The 25,425-nt window shown below is 43.4% G+C and overlaps 1 protein-coding gene and 1 pseudogene across 1 annotated transcript; both read left to right on the top strand.

Moving 5' to 3' along the window:
• Positions 1-12,720: 12,720 nt before the first annotated feature.
• Positions 12,721-14,548, top strand: LOC121796011 (annotated as a pseudogene).
• A 7,275-nt stretch (positions 14,549-21,823) lies between these two features.
• On the top strand, positions 21,824-22,646 carry LOC121797012 (chalcone synthase RJ5-like). The gene is made up of 2 exons (XM_042195755.1): positions 21,824-21,835; positions 22,200-22,646. The coding sequence occupies exons 1-2, from the start codon at positions 21,824-21,826 to the stop codon at positions 22,644-22,646; spliced, it is 459 nt and encodes a 152-aa protein (XP_042051689.1).
• Positions 22,647-25,425: the final 2,779 nt, after the last annotated feature.

Genomic DNA, 25,425 nt, shown 5'->3' with positions numbered 1-25,425 from the left:
TAGAAAACTTGTTCTCTACAATGTAGTACTCTTTCCGTTCCATAGTAATGGATGCATTTCTTTACGACATAGAGATTAAAATGGTGTGTAATGTATTAAACAAAAAGATTATAAAGTATAAGAGAAGAGAAAGTAGAAAGAATAAAGTAAGAGAGAGAAAAGTAAGAGCGAGAAAATGTGTTAGTACTTTTTACTCCCTCCGTCCTTCTGTAGCTGAGTCGTATTCCTTTTTGAGTTGTCCCACTATAGTTGAGTCATTTCATTTTTTGGCAAAAAGTACTTTACTCTCTCTTACTTTACTATCTCAACCTTTTTCATTTCTACTTTATTCTCATTTTACTTATCTCATTCAAAACAATTTTCTTAAACAGCGTGCCGAAAACAAATGCATCTACTATAGAGGGACGGAGGGAGTACTAAAAATAAGGAAATAACTCTACTTCTCCATTCGTCCTTCAAAAGTATGAAATCTTTCCTTTTAAATCCATCCCTGAAAATGATGAATGATGGGGTACGAACCAAACCCTAATGGCAAGCCCAATAACAGTGACGGCCCATCAGCCTAGAGCCCAAGAAAGAGTATCTGTTCGGCACCAAAGAGTTCGGCACGACCAAAGAGTTCGGACTCAGCCTATAGCTCGGTAAAGTTCGGCACGACCAAAGAGTTCGGACTCAGCCTACAGCTCGGTAAAAGCCGACCAGTCAAGCTCTCCTCTCAGATCGGCAAGAGCTGATCGGTAAAGTCCAGCAGTTCGGTCTCAACATTCGACCGAACTAGGAGTTAGTGGACTCATGAAAGACCTCCACGACCTCCACTATACCCACGATCTATTTAGTGGTATGAAGCAGTTATTGAGCAGTTATTGCTCACCCACGATCTTGTTAGTGGGGCTGCAAACCACGATCCTAGTTCGATGTATAAATAGAACTTAGATCAGATAGAAAAGGGTTAAGCTCTCTAGAGATAAAATCATATAGCAAGTCTGTGTTGTAAGCTGTAATCCCAGATCAAGCAATACAATCTTGCCCTCCCTTCTTCCCGTGGACGTAGATTTACTTCAGTAAATCGAACCACGTAAATTCTGTGTGTTGTAGTCTTCATTCTCTACCAGCATTTACTAACATCAGAAATTCGCGGATCAATCACTGGCGCCGTCTGTGGGAAACAGAGAACAAAATTTGTGATAAAGCGAATTTTTGATCCATTTTTTCCACCCAAAAAATGCATACCAGATCGCAGAGTACCCGTATTCCTGCCCGTGAGAACCAGGAGGAAGCCAATCCATCCCACAGGTCTGGAAAACAGCCTAGGGATAAATCCACCACCAGTTCTCATGGCGAAGGAACAAGCCGCTCCAAAAATCGTCCCACTGAGTCTTCCCAGCAGCCCGATTTGAATGAGGCTGTCAAGCAGTTTTTGGAGGCGAAGCAGGAGGAATTCTTAACCTTCCTGCGAAAAAGCCAAAAGCAGCCGGAGACGAAAACGGCGGATTCTCCTTCTCCCTCCGCACAAGAAAGTCACTACCGCAGTAGTGTCGCATCTCCCAGGAGAAAGAATCCCCGTCCCCCACATATTCCAGTTCCTCCTCGGTACCGGAATCACAGGAGAACTCAATCTCCTCCATACCGACGAGATATCGGATTCGCCGTGTACGGAGCACTGAAGACTCCGTTCTCGGACGACATCACCCGAACTCCCCTACCACAGAACTACCGAACTCCGTCGATGACTTACGACGGGCTCGTGGACCCTCACGATTTCTTGGGGCGCTATCAATATAACATGGCGAACCAGGGTCTCAACGAGGTCCACATGTGCAAGCTGTTTCCCGAGCTGCTCATCGGGAACGCGAGAAGGTGGTTCGATAGCCTCCCCCAGGGCAGCATCAGATCTTACCGAGATCTAATGGATGCCTTCCACAGGAGGTTCTTTCAGAAAGCGGAAGCCCGAATCACCTCGGCTCAGCTGCTTTCCATTCGTCAAGGTCGCGACGAAAAAATCAGCGACTTTATGACAAGATTCCACAAGGAATGCCTGCAAGTAGACGATCTCAACGATCTGCTTGTCATCTCGGCATTCCAAAATGGAATCCTGCCCGGAGCTCTCTACAGGAAGCTCGTTGAGTGCGGTCCGCAGACAGCTCAGGAAATGTGGGACATTGCGGACCAGTACTCCCGGGCCGATGAGGCAGACCGTCGCAAACGGTCGTTAGACAGCTCATCGACCCGAGGAGACAGAAGGAAGCCCGATCATAGCGATCAGGGGCATCCTCGCCGGACTCCATTTGAAAGAATTCAAAGGGCTCCGGTGCAAGACAGATTGGGACCTCGTCTCAATCCCGAGAAGCCGCCCGCTCAGTTCGTACCGCTGAACAAGCCGAGAGCGGAAATTTTCGAACTGCACTCTGACCTATTCGAAAAGCCAAAGCGGATGACGAAATCTGCCGCGCGTCGACCACAGGATAGCTACTGCTCCTACCATCAAGACCACGGTCACGATACTGAGGAGTGCAGAAACTTGGCTGCAGGTATCGATGTTCTTGTGAAGGCAGGGACATTGAAAAAATACCGAAGCAAGCAGCCAAAGAAGAATAAAAAGCAGAGTGGTACGAACTGCGCTCCTCAGGATCCGAAAAGGCAGCCGGATCCCGAAGACGATGACGAGCCGCAATATGATGGAGTAATCCAGACTATTGACGCGCTCCCTGCCGGGAAGACCAAGTCGTCCCTAAAGTCAGAACGCAGAGGCTCCAATCGAGAGGAGCCAACGCATAAAAGGCTGAAGCAGGACGAAGTGATTACGTTCTCGGCTGCTGATCCCGTCCCGGCCATCTCTCCTCACCAAGACGCCATTGTCATCCAAGCCGGAGTGGCAAACAAACTGATCCACAGGGTGTTTGTGGATACAGGAGCGTCGGTTAGCATTCTTTTTAAAGAGTGCTTCGACAAACTAGAAGTGGACCCAGCTCGGCTCAGTCCGGCTCCGCTTCCCCTGAAGAGCTTCACCCAGGAGGACACCCGCCCTGAAGGTATTATCAGCCTTCCGATCACGGTGGGGAAAGCGCCTACTAGCTCCAGTACGATGATTGAGTTTTTCGTGGTGAAAGCTCGGTCCCCGTACAACGTCATCCTGGGAAGAGACTGGCTCAACACAGTTCGGGCCGTTTGCTCCACCTATCACCTCACCATCAAGATCCCTACTAAAGGAGGGATAGCGGTCATCCGAGGTGACCAAAAGAGAGCAAAGGAATGTCTGCAAATTGCGCTTAGAAGTGCCGAGCAGTCAGATCGGCATCACCAAGCATAGCAATCACAGCAGCCGGAGTCAGAGGCGATGACCGAAGTCATACCGGAGCCGAACTCGATGACAGTTCAGCTGTACGAAGACGATCCATCCAGAACGGTTAAGATCGGCTTCGCGGGAACGCCCCTACTTCGGGAAAAAACCATCCAGCTCCTCAAGGAGTATAAAGACGTCTTTGCATGGTCTCCGTTGGACATGACCGGAGTGCCCCCCGAGGTAATCACTCATCGGTTAAATATTGATCCTTCAGTCCGGCCGATAAAACAGAAGCAAAGACTCTTTGCGGCAGAACGAAGTCAAGTCATCCATGACGAAGTCCGTCAATTATTGAAGGCGGATGTGTTATTCGAAGTGAATTATCCTTCGTGGGTGGCCAATCCTGTCATGATCAAGAAAAAGGAAGGAGGATGGCGGATGTGCATAGATTTCACCGATCTAAATAAGCACTGTCCCAATGATTGCTATCCCCTTCCGAACATAGATAAAAAAGTAGAAGCTTTGATAGGCTTTGAAATTTTTTGTTTTCTTGATCTGTACAAAGGATACCATCAAGTTTTAATGGATGAGATTGACGCCTCAAAAACGGCCTTCATTACTGATTTCGGCATTTTCGCTTATAAAAAGATGCCATTCGGTTTAAAGAATGCCGGAGCCACTTATCAAAGGATGGTAGACAAGCTTTTTCGGCACCTGATTGGAAAGGAGGTCGAAGTGTATGTTGACGATATAGTCGTCAAAAGCAAAAGCACTTCGGAGTACGAGCACAACCTCAAGTCCACTCTCAACGTGCTCAAGGAAGCCAACCTCAAACTTAATCCCCAAAAGTGTACCTTTTTGGTAGATTCGGGAAAGTTTCTGGGTTGTTGGGTTTCAAAGGACGGACTCAAGGCAAACCCCTCAAAAGTTCAAATCGTTCAGAACATGGCAATGCCGAAGTCCATACATGACGTGCAAAGGCTAACCGGATGTCTAGCCGCCCTGAATCGATTCCTTTCCCAAGCAGCCGAAAAGCAACTGCCGTTCTTCAAGGTGTTGAAAAAGGCACCAAAGTTCGAGTGGGGAGCCGAGCAGAAAAAGGCCTTTGACGAGCTCAAAAGTTATTTAGCCGAGCTTCCTATTCTCTCTGCTCCAACCGAAGCCGAAGTAATATTCTTATACTTAGCGGCATCGGATCAAACCATCAGCGCGGTGCTTGTACGAGAAGAAGGCCTAAAGCAGCTTCCCATCTATTTTACAAGCCGAGCATTAAGAGGTCCAGAAACCAGGTATCAACCTCTGGAAAAGATTGCTCTGGCATTAGTAAATGCAGCAAGGAGACTGCGGCCATACTTCTATGCTCACAAGGTATGCGTCTTAACTGATCTGCCACTTCGGCAAGTGTTGACCAAACCAGAAGCATCAGGCAGAATCGCCAAGTGGGCTATAGAGTTGGGAGAGCACACAATTGAATATCTACCTCGGAAAGCCATCAAGGGACAAGCCTTGACAGATTTTCTTGCAGAAGCAAAGTTCGATCAAGCAATTCCTGTTATTGCCGAACAGAAGAATTCTGCCAATGCCGAACTAGCACAGCCCTTGGAATCCGAAGTAGAGCCGCCGGACTGCTGGAGCGGATTCGTAGATGGAGCTTCAAACAAGATGGGAAGTGGAGCTGGTATTTTACTTGTCGCTCCCGACGGACACGAGGTAACCTACTCACTTCGGTTCCTATTCCCCACTACTAATAATGAAGCCGAGTACGAAGCCCTCCTGGCCGGACTCCAGTTAGCGCAAAGTCTGCTCGTCAAATCTCTCAAAGTCCATTGTGATTCACAAGTCATAGTAAATCACATGTTGGGTACAAGTGAAGCTCGTGACGAGAGAATGAAGAAGTATTTGGACAAAGCGCAAAGCATCAGCCGAAGTTTCTCCTATTTTCGGATAATCCGCATTCCCAGAGCGGAAAATAGCCGAGCAGATACCTTAAGTAAGTTGGCCTCAGATCCGAACTCAAAGGCGGAAGAATTAATGCATCGAAGCATTGATGAAGCCGAGGTACATTCAGTATCCAGCTCGCCGAACTGGATGACGCCGATCTTGCAGTATCTGGATCAAGGACAATTGCCCGAGGATAAGAGAGAAGCTCGGAAGATCACATGCCGAGCACTTCGGTACGAACTTCATGAAGGAGTCCTCTTTAGAAAGTCTTACCTCCAGCCGTTATTGCGGTGCGTAGGACCAGAAGAGACGGACTACATCCTCAGAGAAGTTCATGAAGGATCGTGCGGTAGCCACATCGGAGCCAGAGCTTTAGCTAAAAAAGTTCTGAGATGGGGATATTATTGGCCAACCATGGTACAAGAGGCAGTGCAGCTCGTCAAGAAGTGTACGAAGTGCCAAATTCATGCAAATGTCCCAAGGATGCCGCAGACCGATCTATACACTATGCAAAGCCCTTGGCCTTTCATGCAATGGGGCATAGACATAGTGGGACCACTTCCTCAAGCTCCTCGGCAAATGAAATTCCTTATCGTTGCCGTGGACTACTTCACGAAGTGGGTGGAGGCTGAACCATTAGCTACGATAACGAGCTCAAAGGCATTGGACTTCGTCTGGAAGAACATAGTGTGCCGATTTGGCATACCCCCACATCCTCATCTCGGATAATGGGACTCAGTTCACCGACAAGACGTTCAAGAATTGGTGCCAAGAGCTGAACATTCAACAGCGTTTCACTTCGGTCTCCCATCCCCAAGCAAACGGACAAACGGAAGTAACGAACCGGATTCTGGTGAAAGGGTTAAAAGCTCGGTTAGAACAAGCCAAAGGACAATGGGTAGAAAATCTCCCTCAAGTCCTATGGTCCTACCGAACTACGCCCAAAACCTCCAACGGTGAAACTCCGTATAGTCTGGTGTACGGCACTGAAGCCGTAATTCCGGTGGAGATCGGCGTACCCAGTCCCCGAACTCTAAATTTCTCCTCAGAAATGAATGACGACGGACTGAGAGCAGAACTAGATCTCGCCGAAGAAAGAAGAGAATTGGCGTGCATAAAAGCAGCCAAGTATAAGGAGCAAGTAGCCCGGTATTATAACCAAAGGGTGAAAAAGCTTCAATTTCAAGTGGGAGATCTCGTCTTGAGAAACAACGAAGTAAGCCGAGCAGAAAAGCTGGGCAAACTCGAGCCCACATGGGAGGGTCCGTATCGGGTGTCAGAAGTCCTCGGCAAAGGGTCTTATAAATTGACTCACATGTCAGGAGAACAAGTACCCCGAACATGGCACGTCTCCAACCTCAAGAAGTTCCACTTGTAAGAGACAAGGTCCGGTCAGTCTGTCTTGTGTCTAGTTCGGTCATAGGGGTACATGTTTTTATTTGTTTGTTTTTTACTTGTACCTTTTACTTGTCGTTTTATAAAAAGTTTAAAGTTTTTTTTCTTTCATCTTTTTCATTTTTTCTCTATGTGTTTTGTCTCTATGTGCTTGTCGTCTCTTACAAATGGTACCAAGGTATATCGTTCTTTAAAGACTGATCCCCTTTTTAGATCGATTATTAAAGACTATTGTGAGTCCAAGCTTCTAAGGAGGATATAAGACCACAATTCAGCTTAACAAGCAGTCCGTCTGAAACGAACTGCAATAAGCCAACGATTGTGAGTCCAAGCTTCCAAGGAGGATACAAGACCGCAATTCAGCTTAACAAGCACTTCGTCTAAAACGAACTGCAATGAGGGAAAGTCCGATCCACGCGATAAACCTCGCCGAATTAGGACGACCAAGTTCGGTCAAAGAAGTTTACCTCATAAGACCGGGGACGACCACGTCTAGTCAAAGAGGTTTACTGCATAAGACCACTTCGGTTAACTGGGAAAGTCCGATCCACGCGATAAAACTCGCCGAATTAGGACAAGGGAAAGTTCGATCCCGGCGACAAAAATTGCCAAATTAGAACACAAACCAAGTTCGGTCAAAGATGTTTATTTCATCAGACCAAAGACGAGTCCGGTCAAAGATGTTTATTTCATCAGACCAAAGACGAGTCCGGTCAAAGATGTTTATTTCATCAGACCAAAGACGAGTCCGGTCAAAGATGTTTATTTCATCAGACCAAAGACGAGTCCGGTCAAAGATGTTTATTTCATCAGACCAAGGACCAAGTCCGGTCAAAGAAGTTTACTTCATAAGACCGAGGACAAGTACGATGAAATTTTTTCGCTAAGCTGTAAATACAGTGTTAGAAGCGAAAACAAAATTTCATTTTTCAAATCTTGTTCGGCATACAACTCCGCTACCCTACAAAATGGCGTTACGCTATTACAAAGGACTATTCTACTGTCCAGGGTTGCTGAAGTTAAGCCACCTATCTGCAAAATCCTCTGGAAGCCGAGTTCGGTTGTTCCGAGCAGATGAAGAATAAGCAGGTCGACGAGATGCTATCCTCGACCCAACGCCTCTTCCCCGAGCCCGAGAAGTCCTAACACCTCGGCGATGAAGAGTCTCTGCAATAATCATCTGCTGATCTTGCTCGCTCATAGTCACAACTCCTCGGCGAATTTCAGTCCGTCCCTGTCTTGACGATTCCGGTTGCTCCTGAGCCCGTTCTCGTCTTGACGTTTCCGGCTGTTCCGGAGTTCGTTGTTGACTGGAAGTAGGATTTTGAACAAGGGAACCAGAGGCTTGATCTGGAGTGCGAGCATCTGTTGGCACGATATGCCGAAGGAATCTTTCTATGGAGGGGCGCCGAGAAAGAACAATGTCGTACCGAGAAGCCCAGCGCCGTAATGATTTCACAACTTGTTGGCAAGCCGAGCTCTCCAGCGCATTGTTCCTCCGGAATACATGATATTCCTCCCACAGTTCGTCAACTCGACTCTGAACATCTGATATGGTCAATCCCCCGCGCACACGGATGTAATCCTCGTACGCAGTCCTCTCAGCAATGGTCGTATTCAGCTCGGCCTCCAGATCCTTCTTATCGGACTCTAAGTCCTTATTATCGGCCTCCAGCTTCACTAAACGAGCCAGAAGCTCGTCATTCTTCGTCTGATCGGCTATAGCTCTTTTCTCAGCTTCGTCTAAAGCCGAAGAGTACAGCCGTTTCCAGTGAAGTATCTCCATCTCCTTGAGTACAAAGCAGCTATATTAGTTCGGCAACTGTACCGAGCAGATAGTAAAATACAACAGGAATAAAGGCGAGTACGAAAAGCTATACGAAGACAAGGGTAGAGAATTTTTCAGTCACAAGGAAAATTTTTACACTAGGAGGGCTTCAAGGCCATTTTACAAGGAAGAAACTAGACTAAGAGAAGGGAGACGAAATCATACTCCGCCAGCTTCGTCTCCGGCTCCTTGGTCTGGTTCAGCTTCTTTCTCCTGAGCTACCTCAGCCTCGGCCTCGCCTCCTGCCGGCCTCGCCTCCGCCTCCTGATCGGCTTCCTTCTCCGGATGCCCGGCCCGCTCGACTTCGGCCTCCAGCTCCAGCGGCTCGGCCTCACCCTCTCCGTTGTAAGTCGAAGCGGGTGAAACGGGTCCCACGGAGGCAAAGATAGCCTCCAGGTTCTCGTCCCGATCAGCTCGACAACTCCGGACTCGGTCTGCAGAAAGCAGGACCGAAGATGAAGCGAGCTCCTCAAGGAGCGGCAGATTCTGAAGCCGAGCTGCTATCTCTCGGCTGTACAGAGGCAGCACGACGTCGGCCCCCTGCTCGCCCTTATCGGCAATTAGCCTTACCAGACTACCGACAAAGGCCGAGAACTGGCTGCTCAAAAAGAGTTTCTCCGTGTAAACACGGAGAGCCTCCCCTTGGGCAACCACGGCAGCAGCATCCCTCCGTTTCGTCTGCTCCCGCTGGATGACGAGCTGGTTTTTGGCAAACTGAGCTTCATCCTGGGCCGAAATCCTAGCAGCTCTGGCCTTCTCAAAGTTAGCCTCCGCCTGTTCGGCCCGATGACAAGCAGCCGCCAACTTCCTCTGCATCTCAGCATAGTCATTGGACGCTTTGGAGAGTTCGACGGCGACGAGCTTGGAGAGCATATCGTTCCTCTGAAAATGAATAAAGAAAAAAGTCAACAAAGGGGCCACAAAAAATACAGGAAAAAAGCAAGGCCAGAAAATCAAGAAGAGAATTCACCTCGGCGAAGTCCGTGGGCCATAAAAACGGCTCACAGATATGTTCCGAAGGAGGCGCCAAGACCACATCTTTCTCTGGCGCTCTCGGGGGCTTCTGGGCCTTCCCCTTCCCCTTTGCCGAAGTCGACTCCGGCTTCTTCGGATCCGAAGAGGTTTTTTGCCTTTTCGGAGTCCTCTCGGCATCAGACGCCGAGCTGGTGGTTTTCGGCCTCTCCGGCTCCTTGGACTCCGAAGATTTGCGGCTAGCCTTACTCAGCATGTACACTGCCAAAAAGCAAGAAAGCAAAGTCAGATTTTCTTCGTTAAAGCAGTATAGCATAAAGATAAAGAGAAATCCTCACCCTCGGCCTCTTCGTCCGAAGACGAGATGTCGAACACGACGTCGCCCTTGACGAGCTCAGACTCCGTGTATTGTTTCCTAACTATGGGAATCTTGTTGAGCTCGCCATCGAGCTCGTCCAACGGTTCAGGCCGAGGATGACGGATAACGGACTCCGGCCCTCTCCAGGGAAAACTAGGAGCCGCGGTCCTATCATAGTAGAAGAAGCGATTTTGCCACTTCGGCCACTTCGTTTTACAAAAGGCCCTAAAGGGCTGTAAAGGGATCAAGTAAAACCAAGACCCCTTCCTCTTAAACTGAAAGAATTTAAGGATCGCCTTCAAAGACAAATCCCTTCCTAACCTACGGAGTTCGGCAGCGAAGGCCGACAAGTGCCTCCAAGAGTTCGGAGTCACTTGGCCTAAAGGAAGCTGAAAAAAATCTAGTAAATCTATAAAGGCAGAAGGGAGGGGGAAACGAAGCCCGCATTCTAAGCAGGCCTCGTACACGGTGGCGTACCCCTCCGGCGGGGAGTCAGCCCTATGATCACCGTCAGGGACCAGCGCCTTCCCCCCAGGAAAAAAGTATTTTTCGGGTAGGGATATCACAGTATCCTTACTCAAAATACTATGGAAATACTCTACGGTCTTATCCCCGGACTCTTTCCGGCCAGAAGACCCCTTATCCCCTTTCCTACCGCTACCCGACTCCGAAGAAGAAGAAGACATTTTTCTTACTTTTTGAAGGTGAAGAAAGTCTGAAGAAGCTCTTGAAAGCGGAAGAAAATTTCTCGAGAAAGAGAGAGTATAGAAGACGCAACAGCAAAGGTATTCAAATGAGGAAGAAAGAGCATATTTATCAGATTCGGGAAAGATTTCGAGATCGTTGCGCCGTTTCGAATCCCACCTTTTCAGGATTCAACGGCCGGATTTTACTGTCGCATTTAATGCAGGCACGCGCAAGGCACGTCCCCTGACGTCAGCCTCCCCCTTACCATTATCCAGAATGCCGAAGTGACTCACCTCGCCGAAGTGATTCACTTCGCTTTTCGGGGGGGTAGTGATGGGGTACGAACCAAACCCTAATGGCAAGCCCAATAACAGTGACGGCCCATCAGCCTAGAGCCCAAGAAAGAGTATCTGTTCGGCACCAAAGAGTTCGGCACGACCAAAGAGTTCGGACTCAGCCTATAGCTCGGTAAAGTTCGGCACGACCAAAGAGTTCGGACTCAGCCTACAGCTCGGTAAAAGCCGACCAGTCAAGCTCTCCTCTCAGATCGGCAAGAGCTGATCGGTAAAGTCCAGCAGTTCGGTCTCAACATTCGACCGAACTAGGAGTTAGTGGACTCATGAAAGACCTCCACGACCTCCACTATACCCACGATCTATTTAGTGGTATGAAGCAGTTATTGAGCAGTTATTGCTCACCCACGATCTTGTTAGTGGGGCTGCAAACCACGATCCTAGTTCGATGTATAAATAGAACTTAGATCAGATAGAAAAGGGTTAAGCTCTCTAGAGATAAAATCATATAGCAAGTCTGTGTTGTAAGCTGTAATCCCAGATCAAGCAATACAATCTTGCCCTCCCTTCTTCCCGTGGACGTAGATTTACTTCAGTAAATCGAACCACGTAAATTCTGTGTGTTGTAGTCTTCATTCTCTACCAGCATTTACTAACATCAGAAATTCGCGGATCAATCAATGAACTTTTTAATTTTGGAAACTTTTTTTAAAATAAATTTTCTTTCTATCTCTTTCTTACTTTTACAATTATTCATTAAAACCCGTGGCGAACCAAATGTTCATGGACGGATGAAATATTTATTCTTCACTAACGTCACTTCAATATAACTTTTTCTTTCTATCTATTTCATATTTTGCCGAGCATTAAAATCTATCCATTTCAAAATTTTATATTTTTAAAAGAAAAAAGAAAGTATCAATTAAAACGAAATTATTTATGCTAAACTAAAAGGATGGTAACGTCATATTGGACCAATTACGGTACCCTTAAAAGCACCATCCAAAACATGATAAAGTAGGTCAAGGACCAATTACTACTCCATTAGACGCACCCATTCAAACATGGTAAAGTAAGTTAAGGTAATAAGTTTTTACCTAAATATGGTGTATATTAGTTAAATTAAACCAGTCATTGCAATTCTTTATTAAATTGGTCCAGTTTTTAATTTAAACAAGTCATTGTATTTCTTTATTAAATTGGTCCCAACGTTGTCACTTTGACAGTAAATATGGAGTATATTATTGAAATTAAACCAGTCATTGCAATTCTTTATTAAATTGGTCCAGTTTTTAATTTAAACAAGTCATTGTATTTCTTTATTAAATTGGTCCCAACGTTGTCTCTTTTTGTCAAAGTGAATTACAAAAATAGATTCCGGATGATATAGGATGCATATTTATACTTTATTACAAAAATAAATTGTGATCTGAGATATTTAAACAAATTTTTTGATTCATTTTAAGTATTTTCCCACCATTTTCTACTTTTTCTTTCCCATTTAATCATTTTCAGCTTTAAATGAACTATTAACCTTTCGTTTTTATAGTGTACTACACAGATACTCCCTGAACACTTTCATATTTGCATGCGAATAGTCTTTGGAATTTAAAATTATTTTGATAAATCCTTGAACTAAGCTATAATTATATAAGTGATATTTTTTTCCAAAATTCATCCCAAATTTAATTTGTTCATTTAAAATAAAACTAACACTACAAGAAAAAGATAAATTATCGACGACGGACAATTCCTCGGTAATTACTAATGAAAACCGCAAAAAAATTTACCGATGTGTAAATTAAGACACAAATTTCGGCCAGTAACACTATTACCGACATAAAAATAGGTAATTACCGATGGAAATTTATGTGGGAAAAATTAATAATTTTGGTATTATAATTACAAACTTAACCCATATTTATATGGCCCTGTAGCTCCTTCCCATAATCAAATTAACAAACTTTCTCCCACACCACTGCACTCTCTTCCACTCCTTTTTTTTCTGGTGAACTAGAATGGTGACCGTGGAAGAGATCCGTCGTGCCCAGCGCGCTGAGGGGCCCGCCACCGTGCTCGCCATCGGCACCGCCACGCCCTCCAATTGCGTCGATCAGAGCACCTATCCGGATTACTACTTCCGCATCACCAACAGCGAGCATATGACCGACCTCAAAGAGAAATTCAAGCGCATGTGTATGATTTGCATTAATTTTTAGCTTAATAGGAATAGAAGTTCAACGATTTGGACATATTGTACGTCTAATTATAATTACAGAAACCACTTCCTCTCTTCTTGGAATTGTGATTGCTTGGACCACTGAGTTATTTTCCATAATACTCCAAGAAAAAGATGACGAAATTGCATGAAGTATAGTTGAGTTTGTAGTCATCTTACAACATGCAATGTGTCTTAACCTAAAAACACTCGCACGCTGTACTCATGTCTCATCTTTTGCTTCTCAATTTCAAATTTCCGTTACAATCCAAACAAAATCCGTAGTCTAATAGTATGCCCTTGAAATCTGATAAAAATAATTTAGATCAAAATAGTGGAGTAGTAAATTAATTTTTATAATTATGATCAGGCGAGAAGTCGATGATCAAGAAGCGGTACATGCACCTGACGGAGGAGTACCTTCAGGAGAACCCGAACGTGACGGCGTATATGGCGCCGTCCCTGGACGCGCGTCAGGACATCTTGGTGGTGGAGGTCCCGAAGCTAGGCAAGGAAGCCGCCCAGAAAGCCATCAAGGAGTGGGGCCAGCCCAAATCGAAGATCACCCACCTGGTGTTCTGCACCACCAGCGGCGTCGACATGCCCGGCGCCGACTACCAGCTCATCAAGCTCCTCTCCCTCTGCCCCTCCGTGAAGCGCTCCATGATGTACCATCAGGGCTGCTTCGCCGGCGGCACTGTCCTCCGCATGGCCAAGGACCTCGCCGAGAACAACGCCGGCGCCCGAGTCCTCGTCGTCTGCTCCGAGATCACCGCCGTCACCTTCCGCGGCCCCAGCGACGCCCACCTCGACAGCCTCGTTGGCCAGGCTCTCTTCGGCGACGGCGCCGCCGCCCTCATCGTCGGCTCCGACCCCATCATCGGCGTCGAGCGTCCCTTATTCGAGGTGGTCTCCGCCGCCCAGACTATCCTCCCCAACAGCGAGGGAGCCATCGAGGGCCACCTGCGCGAAGTAGGCCTCACATTCCACCTACTCAAACAAGTCCCTGAGCTCATCTCGAAGAACATCGAGAAGAGCCTGTAGGAGGCCTTCGCCCCCATAGGGATATCGGACTGGAATTCGATTTTCTGGATAGCGCATCCCGGTGGGCCCGCGATTCTGGATGAGGTGGAGAAGAAGCTGGAGCTGAAGCCGGAGAAGATGAGGGCGACGAGGAGCGTGCTGAGTGACTACGGGAACATGTCAAGCGCGTGCGTGCTTTTCATATTGGACGAGATGAGGAAGGCCTCCGCCAAGGAGGGGCTGAGCACGACCGGGGAAGGGCTCGAGTGGGGGGTGCTCTTTGGGTTCGGGCCGGGCCTCACGGTCGAGACGGTCGTGCTGCATAGCGTCAATATTAATTAATTGAAGTGTGGGTAATGGATCCCCTGCTTTGGTGGGGAGCATAGCCGGGGATCCATCTCCTTCTACAACTATTGTTCTTTTCATTTATTTTTATTAATTGCCTGTTTATCCAAGATAAAATGGTATGTCATGTGTGGTTTCTCCTAATATCAATGACGTAGGTGTGGTAATATATATTTATATATGATAGTTAAGCTTTTCTACGGACAATTTGTTGTTTTTTTTGTCTCTATGTATGTTTTGCAAGTTTGTGATTTTCCTTTACTAATTAATACTCCATCCGTCCTAGATAATTTGTCTCACTTTGATCTGACACATGTTTTTAGAAATATAATGAAAAGAGAGTAAAAAAAGTTAGTGGAACGCGGGTCCTACTTTTATATACTCCCTCCGTCCCCGAATAAGAGTCGCTAATTTTCATTTTGGGTCGTCCCCCACTAAGAGTCACTCTTCATTTTTACCATAAATGGTAGTATGCCTCACATTCCACTAACTCACTCCACTCAAATTTTATTATAAAATCAATATAAAAATGTGGGTCTCATATTCCACTAACTTTTTCAACCAACTTTTCTCTACATTTCTTAAAACTCGTGCCCGGTCAAAGAGCAACTCCTATTAGGGGACGGAGGGAGTATTAGTTTTATACTCCCTCCGTCCCATCATCATTTCTTAGTTCGCTACTTCTTTCTGCAATGGTTTCGCCCTAGTGTTCGCCCTATCTATTAAACTCAGTTTGCATTTAATTTTTAATATTATTATTTATTAATTTTGTTTTTAATTACAAAAATACTAAAATGGAGTATTATATTAAACACCACAAATTTTAAAAAACAACTAATAATAAATAGTTAAAGTGGAGGGAAAGTAAAGTAAAAGAAAGAATAATATGGAAGACTCTCTTCTGCATTATTTTCTTTCTTACTTTACTTTCCCCTCACTTTAATTATTTATTATAATTTTTCAAAACACATAAAAAAATAAAATTAATCATCTTAAATGGGACAAAGAGAGTAGTAGTTATTTCTACAATTTTAATTTTTTCTTGGGTGCCCTAGGCAAAATTTTAGATGATGTTTATGTATATAAGTTTAGATGAGATAAAGCTTACGTATATTAGTTTAGATTATGTTTCAATAATTTGAGACAGACATGTAAGATGAATATATCTATCAGCGGCGGATGCAGGTGGGGTCGCGCGGGGTCGGCCGACCCCACCGCCATCCCCGGATAACCGCCGGAAGACTCCTCCCAACAGCCCCCGACCCCACGGCATCCGGAACTCCGCCCCACGATTCATCCTCAGACCTCAAGCAGCGCAGCTTTTCCGATGACTTCAAGCAGCGCAGCTTTTCCTCGCATTTTACGTGGCTGAAGATAAAGAAATTAGTGTATTGCCAGCATTCGAATCAGTGCTTGAGAAGAAGAGGATAATCAGAAGAGCCATTGAAGAAGCAAAAATTCCTTATACTTATGTGTGTGTGAATTGCTGTGGAGCTTACTTCATCAACTATTTGCTCCACCCTTACCATCCCAACAACTAGGAGATCACGGTCTATGGCGACGGCGAAGCTACATGTAAGAACTCGTGCTGGTTAATCCCGTTTTGTGTCCCCAATTTTGAGTGTTTTGCAAAAAAATTTATTTATATATGCTTAACATGTTTGGCTTAGGTTTGGGCTTTTTCTTAATTAAAAAAATACAATCAAATACTTTTCTTTTTAACAATTTTATCTTTATATAAGTGTTTAAACTTTATTTATAAATAAGAATTTTCGGTTTCTAGTTTATTGATCATCTTTTAATCATGATTTATTACTTTTTAATTTTATTTTTTAATAGTTTATTGATTATCTTTTAATCTTGTTTTATTATATTTTACTTTTATTTTAAACTAGTAGGAGTAGTAACTAATAAAATTTTTATCTAGTTTTAATAAATATAATAATTACTTTTGATCATTGATTTTAATTACTTTTCATTTAGATTAATGGATACATTTCTTTTATAAAGATTTGGCGCTTTCATCTGTTCTTCTAGTACTAATGTTGAACACGAACAACGACTAAAAGATATATTCATAGCTATTTCCAATGAAATAACTTTAAGTTAGCTTCAAAACATGAATACTTGTATAAGTCAATTATCGCGTTTAATATAAAATAGAGATATTTCGTTTGCAATGTATTTTTATTACTATTTTATATATTTAAATATTACACCTTAGTTATATTAATTTTCTCGTCCGACCCCACCATTTTTAATTCCTGGATCCGCCACTGATATCTATTACTCTATTTAGTGGTCTCTCCGTTCCAATTGAGTTGAGTCGTATTCCTTTTTGGGACATCCCAACAAAGTTGAGTAATTTCTCTTTTTGATAAAAAACAAAACATCAAAGTACTCTTACTTTATTTCATCATCTACTTTACTCTCTCTTTATCTCTCCTACTTTTTTCTCTTTCCTATTTGATTATACTTTCATTTAATCTATTTAACAAAATTTCTTAATCTTCGTGCCTAAAAATTTTGTAGCAACTTAACTTGGACAATAGGAGTATAAAATTTTGACTCATTGTTATAAGCTAGCTAGCCTAAGTAGCCAGTCTAGAACTTGTCTAATTAAATAGGTCACTGATCAACAGTTAACCAATTTACTCACAACTCACAAGTCACAACCGATAACTTATCAGTTGGACATAATTATTTGTATGGAATGTGGTGGCTTAACTACTCGATTGTTTTGAAAAACTTTAATTAATCGATTAGAGTGTCCACTGTAGGGGAGCTCCGGTGGCCGGGGCGGAGCAGCCGCTCTTCGAGATCTTCTCGGCGGCACAGGCGATGTGAAGACGTAAAGGAGTAAAGAAAACACACGAACAAGAGGGTTACGTGGTTCGACGTAAGTCTACATCCACGGACGAAGTTGAGCCGGTTGTGTTATTGATCAAGATCGAAACAGGGTTACAAACTCAAGCTAGAAACTCGACTAGCTATACAACTCTCAAGACTAAGAATGAAGCTATGAACTCAAGTGAAAACTACACAAGTCTCAAACTCTTTTATCTCTCTTGATTAATTCTCTCTCTGTTTCTGAATGTTGTTATATTCTGAATGCATGAGTGCTCTCCACGGTTTAAGTATGATTAGGCTGACTCGTAGCTGCTCTCCCCATTCTCAACCGACGCGGTTATAACCGCTACGTGAGCTGGCCGCTCATTAACAGAATTTCCAACTACATCTAATTCTTCAACCATACGTAACAAATTCTCCACCTTGGTTGAACGAATCAGACACAAACCAGCTCTCATCATCGATTCATACACCTAATGTCTGCAGAGATTTACCAACTCCAAGCAGTATTTGAACTTGGATGTCGGTAATGCCTTTGTAAGCATGTCCGCCGCATTTTCTTCTGTGCTGACTTTCACTATCTTCACTCCACCCTTTTCAATCTCATCTCGTATGAAATGAAGTTTCACGTCTATGTGCTTTGTTCTCTCGTGAAAGACTTGATGCTTCGTCAAGCAAATAGCACTGCTGCTGTCGCATAACACACTAACGCACCTCTGTTTTATGCCAAACTCCTCAACCATACCCCTCAGCCAATAGCTTTCTTTGACTGCTTCAGTTAAGGCCATATATTCTGCCTCCATGGTCGAGAGTGCCACTACTGGCTGCAATGTTGATTTCCAGCTCACTGCCGATCCAAATAACGTGAACACATAGCCGGTTTGAGATTTTCTATTATCCAAGTTAGCCGCAAAGTCCGAATCACAATATCCCATTAGAGCATCCTCTCTATCCGACTTCTTTGCCTTGTAAAGAATCCCATATTGCTCAGTACCCTTCAAATACCTCAAGATCCATTTAAGAGCTAACCAATGATCTCTTCCCGGATACGACATGTACCTGCTAGCTACGTTGATCGCATGGGCTACATCAGGCCGAGTACAAACCATTGTGTACATTATGCTTCCTACTATATTTGCATAAGGAATCAAACTCATTTCTTTCTCCTCCTCTGCATTCTTTGGACACTGATCCTTCGAGAGTCTGGAGCTGAGAGATATTGGAGTTGATGCCTCCCTTCCTCTCTCCATTTGAAATTTTTGGACAACTCTTTCAATGTAATCCTGCTGATGCAACCATAATAGCTTCTTCTCTTTATTTCTTACAATATCCATACCAAGAATCCGCCTTGCATCTCCAAGATCCTTCATCTCAAAAGCCCTTTTCAGCTCCAGCTTCACCTTCTCAACCTCTGATCTCTTTGGTCCGGCTAAGAGCATATCGTCAACGTACAAAAGGAGATATGTCACTGCATCACTTCCCTTATTTCTGACATAAACACAGTTATCGTACTTACATCTGTTGAATCCCATTCTCTGCATGTTCTGATCAAATTTCTTATACCACTGGCGACTGCTTTGTTTCAACCCGTATATGCTCTTTTTTAGCAAACATACTCTCTGACTCTGCCTCTTATCCACAAACCCCTTGGGCTGCTGCATATAGATCCGTTCCTCCAAATCCCCATGTAGGAAAGCGGTCTTAACATCCAATTGCTGCAATTCCCATCCATTCTGATTGGCCACTGCAAGAAGAATGCGAATAGAACTATGCTTTACAACCGGGGAAAAAACCTCATTATAATCGATCCCCTCTTGTTGGTTGAATCCTCTAGCAACCAACCTTGCTTTGAACCTTATTTTTGATCCCTGTGGTGTTGTCTCCACCTTTTTCTTGTAGACCCATTTGCAAGTAATAGGCTTCTGCCCAGCTACCGCATCAACAAGAATCCATGTACCATTTCTGATGAGAGAATCAATCTCATCCCTCATTGCCACCAGCCACTGCACTCTTTCTTTACTGAGCATTGCCTCTCTATAAGTTGCTGGCTCGGAATACTCAATGTTTTCTGCCACACAAAGGGCAAACAAAACATACTCAGCTTCACTATATTTTGAAGAAGGCTTAGGAATTCTCCTAGCCCTATCCCTGACCAACTGGTATCCATCATCCCTTGTGGAGCTACTAGAAACACCACCATCTCCCACATCTCCAGAACTTGTGTCTTCTCGAACCTGTGATGTCTCCTGCTGTCCTTGCTGATCCAAACCATCACTGGATTCAGATTCAGGACTTGGTTGCTCTAGCTCCACCTGGACCCTTGCATCATCATTGCTACTGTCAGTATCATTGTTCTTCTGTTTTTCAAGAAAAGGCATCTTGTGTTCCTCAAAAATCACATCCCTACTGAGTATCACTTTCTGCTTTCCAGGTTCAAGGCACCATAGTCTAAATCCTTTTACTCCCCTTTGGTATCCCAACATGGCACATCTCAGAGCTCTAGGCTCTAGTTTGCTTTGCCTTACATGAGCATAAGCCATACACCCGAATGGCCTTAATCTGGAGTAATCACCTTTCCTCCCATACCACCTCACATCTGGTGTCTCATGCTCTATGGCAGAAGAAGGACTCTTGTTTATCAGCCTTGCTGCTGTGGCAACAGCTTCTCCCCAGAAGGATTTAGGCATTCCAGAACTGATTAACATGCACCTAACTCTTTCCAATATGGTCCTATTCATTCTCTCTGCAACCCCATTTTGTTGGGGGTTGCTTGGGATCGTTTTGTGCCTTCTTATCCCCTTGCTCCTGCAGTAATCTTCAAATTCATGGCTGAGAAACTCCAGCCCGTTGTCTGTTCTGAGATATTTCAACGAGCTTCCCCTTTCTGTTTCAACTTCAGCATGCCAGAATTTGAAATTCTTGAATGTATCAGACTTTTCTTTGATAACATATACCCACAACTTCCTTAAGAAGTCATCTATGATTGACAAGAAATATCTACCACCTCCCATAGTTGCTGGATTGGCTGGCCCCCAAAGGTCAGAATGGGCATAGTCCAATGGAGCCTTTGAGCAGTGTAGTCCCTTTGAATATGGCAACTTCTTGCTCTTACTCAGGACACATTCTTCACACAGTTGCAATCTTTCTTGATCATTGCTGATGTTGATCAATCCCCCTTTTACAAGCTCTCTAATGCCTCCTTCACTTAGATGACCAAGCCTTGAGTGCCACATTTTCAAATCTGCAGTCTGCACCGAATCTAAGGATCCACTCACCACTTGAGCCTCCATGTAATATAGGTTATTTCTTCTTGTTGCAGTGAAAATGACTACACCATTTCTTGCAATCTTCATCATTCCTCCACTGGAAATGGTAGAGTACCCTTTTGTTTCCAGCATTCCTAGAGAAATTATATTTCTCTTGATCTCTGGGATGAATCTGACTTCCTGCAGAATACTCATACTCCCATCAGCAAGTCTCAATCTGATATTACCCATGCCTTCAATCTTACATGTCTGATTGTTGCCCAGCAATACGGATCCATCCATTTCTTGTAGTTCTTCAAACCATTCTCTGACTAGACATAGGTGAAAAGTGCAACCTGAGTCTATTATCCATGAGCTCCTATCATCCTTATCCATGACATTCATGATGTGAGCTATTTCAATTCCTTCAACACAATCAGAGCTGTGCTGATCCTTCTCTTCCTCAGCTTGCTTCTTCTTCCATGAAAAACAGTTTTTCTTGATATGGCCGGGCTTCTTGCAATAATGACACGATCTGGTTTCTTTTTCCTTAGAATCGTTCGCCATCTTTGCATGATTATCCTGAAATTTCTGCACTCCAGTTTTCTTCCTTGGAAACTTCTTGCCCTTGAATGACTTTACATTCAAACTTTCTGCCTGCTGCTCATGTGGTCCAGTCTTTTGGTTCAGCCTCTGCAATTCTTTGCATTTCAGTGCCGATTGAACTTCTTCCAACGAAATGGTGGCCTCCCTTCCATAGAGCATGGCATCCTTCAATTGATCAAAACTTCTTGGCAACGCATTCAGTAGGATGATGGCCTTATCCTCATCATCCATCTTTACATCTATGTTTTCAAGATCGTCGATGGCCTTATTGAACTCTTCAATCTGCTCACCGATCCCTCTTTCTTCCACAATTCTGTATGAATATAACCTCTGTTTCATGTATAATCGGTTGGCGAGTGATTTAGTCATGTAGAGCGACTCGAGCTTTAACCACACACCAGCTGCAGTGGTTTCCTTAGCCACCTCTCGAAGCACCTTATCGCCAAGGTTTAAGATAATGGCGCTATGAGCTCGCTCCATCAGATCTGCCTTCTTGGCAGCCTCTTTGATGTCAGCTTCTGCACTCGTCTCTTCTTTAGGATCGGCCTCTGGATCCTTCTTGCAGAAGTCCGCTTTCAAGGCCTCTGCCAACCCTTGTTGAACCAACATGGCTCTCATCTTCAATCTCCACAAACCGAAGTCATTCTTCCCCGAGAATTTCTCTGCTTCATACCGCGAGATCGCCATTCGTCCTCACAAAAGGATTCGATTCCCTCTTCCCACAGACGGCGCCAAGTTGTGAAGACGTAAAGGAGTAAAGAAAACACACGAACAAGAGGGTTATGTGGTTCGACGTAAGTCTACATCCACGGACGAAGTTGAGCCGGTTGTGTTATTGATCAAGATCGAAACAGGGTTACAAACTCAAGCTAGAAACTCGACTAGCTATACAACTCTCAAGACTAAGAATGAAGCTATGAACTCAAGTGAAAACTACACAAGTCTCAAACTCTTTTATCTCTCTTGATTGATTCTCTCTCTGTTTCTGAATGTTGTTATATTCTGAATGCATGAGTGCTCTCCACGGTTTAAGTATGATTAGGCTGACTCGTAGCTGCTCTCCCCATTCTCAACCGACGCGGTTATAACCGCTACGTGAGCTGGCCGCTCATTAACAGAATTTCCAACTACATCTAATTCTTCAACCATACGTAACAGGCGATCGTCCCCGGCAGCGAAGGCGGGATCGAGGGGCGCCTGCGTGAATCTGGGCTGATGATCCATCTCCTGAGAGATGTACCGGGCCTTATCTCGGCCCATATGGAGGAGAGCCTGAAGAGGGCGTTTGGGCCGCTGGGGATTTCGGATTGGAACTCATTGTTCTGGATTGCGCATCCAGGTGGGCCTGCGATAGTGGATCAGATCGAGGCGGAGATGGGCCTGAAGCCCGAGAAGCTGCGGCTGTCACGGCACGTGCTGAGCGAGTATGGGAATGTGTTTAGCACGACTGTGCTGATTATTTTGGATGAGATGAGGAAGTCCTCCGCTGAGGACGGGCAGACCACCACCGGCGAGGGGCACGATTGGAGTGTGCTTTTCGGGTTTGGCCCAGGCCTCACGGTGGAGACGGTTGTGCTGCGAAGCATGCCGATTCATTCACTGTGACTTCGGTTTTGTAAATTGTAATGCTCTATCTATAGCTCATTGATCGCTCGTATTTGTTGCACTTTATTTTCGATCATTTTGAGCTTAAATTGGATTTAATATACACATTTTGTATGTTTTGGTGTAGAAAATTGAACAAATATAAGTGAAGGCATGGGAGAGCAATGATAGCTAAATGTGGAGCAAAAAAACCATAAAAAGGAAAATTGAAGGACTAATCTGCAATTGCCAAAGAAAGGAAGGAGTTAAGACTAATTTTATGGGAGTCTTGTGACCTAGCTCAAGAAGGAGCCGCCACTTAAAAAGAAAAAAAGGAGGGCAGATTGAGGGAGAGGACGACGCTGCACATCAATATTACACACCAAAAATGGAGAGAGAATTTAGAGACACCGGCTGAGCACATCGTGTAACACCGATGGTGGGGGAGTTAGCTATTGCAATTGCTGTTATATTTTAGAGCATCATGGTTTAGCAACGGGATGAAGAAACTGTTATTGAATTAGGGAGTCACTCACCCCATTGTTAATCCTTTTAATTTTCTTAGTTTTAAATATTTAGCTTTGTTTGTTGACTTGGAATCGCTGCTGATGTCCTTTGTTTAAGCTATAATTTTACTTGTTATTTTAATTAGTAGATGTTTGCTTAAGATTATCGCTCTTGATTTCAGATTACAGATTAGATGGTAAAATGCTTTTGGAGTTTGGTTTGTATTGCCAATTTTAAGTTTCTGATTTCATTTTTCATGCGAAATTTTAATGTTCATATTTATGTTCTTAGCAAGATTTTCTGCAAGTAGTTTAGTTTTAGTGTTCTTGCTGATGGTCAGATTTTCTCTAATTAGCATGATGCTGCAGTAGTTAATCATTACAAAGGTGGTTGTTTTGGTTCCATGGTTTTATTTACTTAAGAAGTTTTTAGTTTAGTGACAAATGTTTTAGTTTTTATTGACGTTAGAGATGTTATTTTGACCAAGTAGTTTATGTTTACGAAGTTGTCGGAGTTTCAATAGCTTAAGAGTTATGTCCTTTTCTCAAAATCTTGTCTATTTTCACCTCCTAATATTTTGATCCCTCCATTGTTTTTGAGCTCACAAATTCTGCAAAACCAAGTCACTGTCTCCAGCTAATTCTTTTCTCTCAAAGCTTTCAAATACTCTTGCAATCATGCTCACTTAGTTAGATTAGCTTAAGCTCTCAAAACTCAGTTTTCATGTATGAAATTTAAGTTTCCCACTTTAGTGTTTAGGTCCATGTTCAAGAGTTTAAGGCGTGGTGGCTAACACCAACCTCGTGTCATAGAATCGATCTCGAGTAGGTCCCTAGTCTCTGCGGTTCGACCCCGCTCTTGCTGCTTATACTTTGTAATATTAGTTGCAAAAGTGGGAAACTATAAATCTTGTTGAAGGAGGGACACGTGCACACGACACACGTGCAAAAACCCCGTCTTCAAATGGCGCCGTTGCCGGGGACTACGGTGTTATCTACTTGATTTTGTTTCTATGACACTGTAAATAGCTTTTGACTTTCTTTAATTTTCTGTTTTTGATCGTTTTCTTTTGTTTAGGAAGTGCTTCTTGTCCAAGGTGTTTCAAGGGTTGAAAAGACCATGACTAGAATGAAGAAGGAAAGCTCTCCAATCACATGTGGCTCAAGGAAGCCTATGGGATGAACAAGTCCAGGGAGTTTTCTTATTTTTCCATTTTATGTTCATTGGTTGGATTTATATAGTATTTGGATATTTTAGAAGCTCATTTTGTAAATACTTTTAGTCAATTTTTATTTCTTGTGAATATTTTTCTATGAAAATCCAAAAAAAAATTTAAAATTTAGAAATTTAGAAATTTACAAAAAGATTTATGGTTTTTGTAAATACCTCTTTCTAACTAAGTGTACTTCAGATTTTGTTCTTATAAAAAAAATCCAGAAAAACTATAAAACTAAAAATAAAAAAAGAAGAGAAATGTCAGGACTCTTGTTTGTATTTACCTTTTTTTTTAAAGTTTGCTTTAGTAAGTTTTCTTTTATCCTTTATTCTGGTTTGGGCAACTGTTTATATCTAGGATAATGTGTGCTTATAAATTGGAAATAACCATGACAAGGGAGAAGAAGAGAGGCATGGAAACCTTAAGTGGCTGAAAGAAGCCTTTGGAGAGCACAAGTCCAGGAAGTTTCTCTCATCTTTCTCATTTTGTGGTTATACTTATTTTATGCATTGATCTTTAGATATAAAGTCTTAAAGTCTAGTTTGTAAATATTTTCCTTGATTTTAGTTCGGTAAAAAGAACTTTCTTAGAAAATCCAAAAACTTTTAATAAACATGAAAAACAACAAAAAGATTTTGAAGTTTTTTGTAAATACCTTTGTCAATTAGGTTTATTTCTTAAAAAAATATTGAAAAACTAAAAAAACAGCAAAACATGTTTGTATATATTTTGATTTTGTTTAGTTTGTTTTAGTAAGTTTTTTAAAAAGAAAAAAGCTCAAAATAGAATAAGTGTATTTCTTGATTGTTTTGCTAGCCTATACAAGTTGAGTTTGAATCCCTCTTGAATTGAGGTTACTAAGTAAAACATGTTTTAAATAAAGTAGGCTACACAAAGCATTCAAGTTTCTTGTAAACACTTTTTTCCCTTTTCTGCCTTAAGTTAGTTTTGGGGTTATTGAGAAAATGTGCTTAATTGTGTGAGAATTTGCAAGGGAAATAGAGTTTTTGGTAAAGACAAATTTCAGTTTTGGGCTAATTCTTTTACCAAAATTTTGTTTCCCTTTGCAATTTCAGA

Source organism: Salvia splendens, chromosome 3, assembly GCF_004379255.2.
Source record: "Salvia splendens isolate huo1 chromosome 3, SspV2, whole genome shotgun sequence".
NCBI lineage: Eukaryota > Viridiplantae > Streptophyta > Magnoliopsida > Lamiales > Lamiaceae > Salvia > Salvia splendens.
This window is presented reverse-complemented; position numbering and strand designations above follow the sequence as displayed.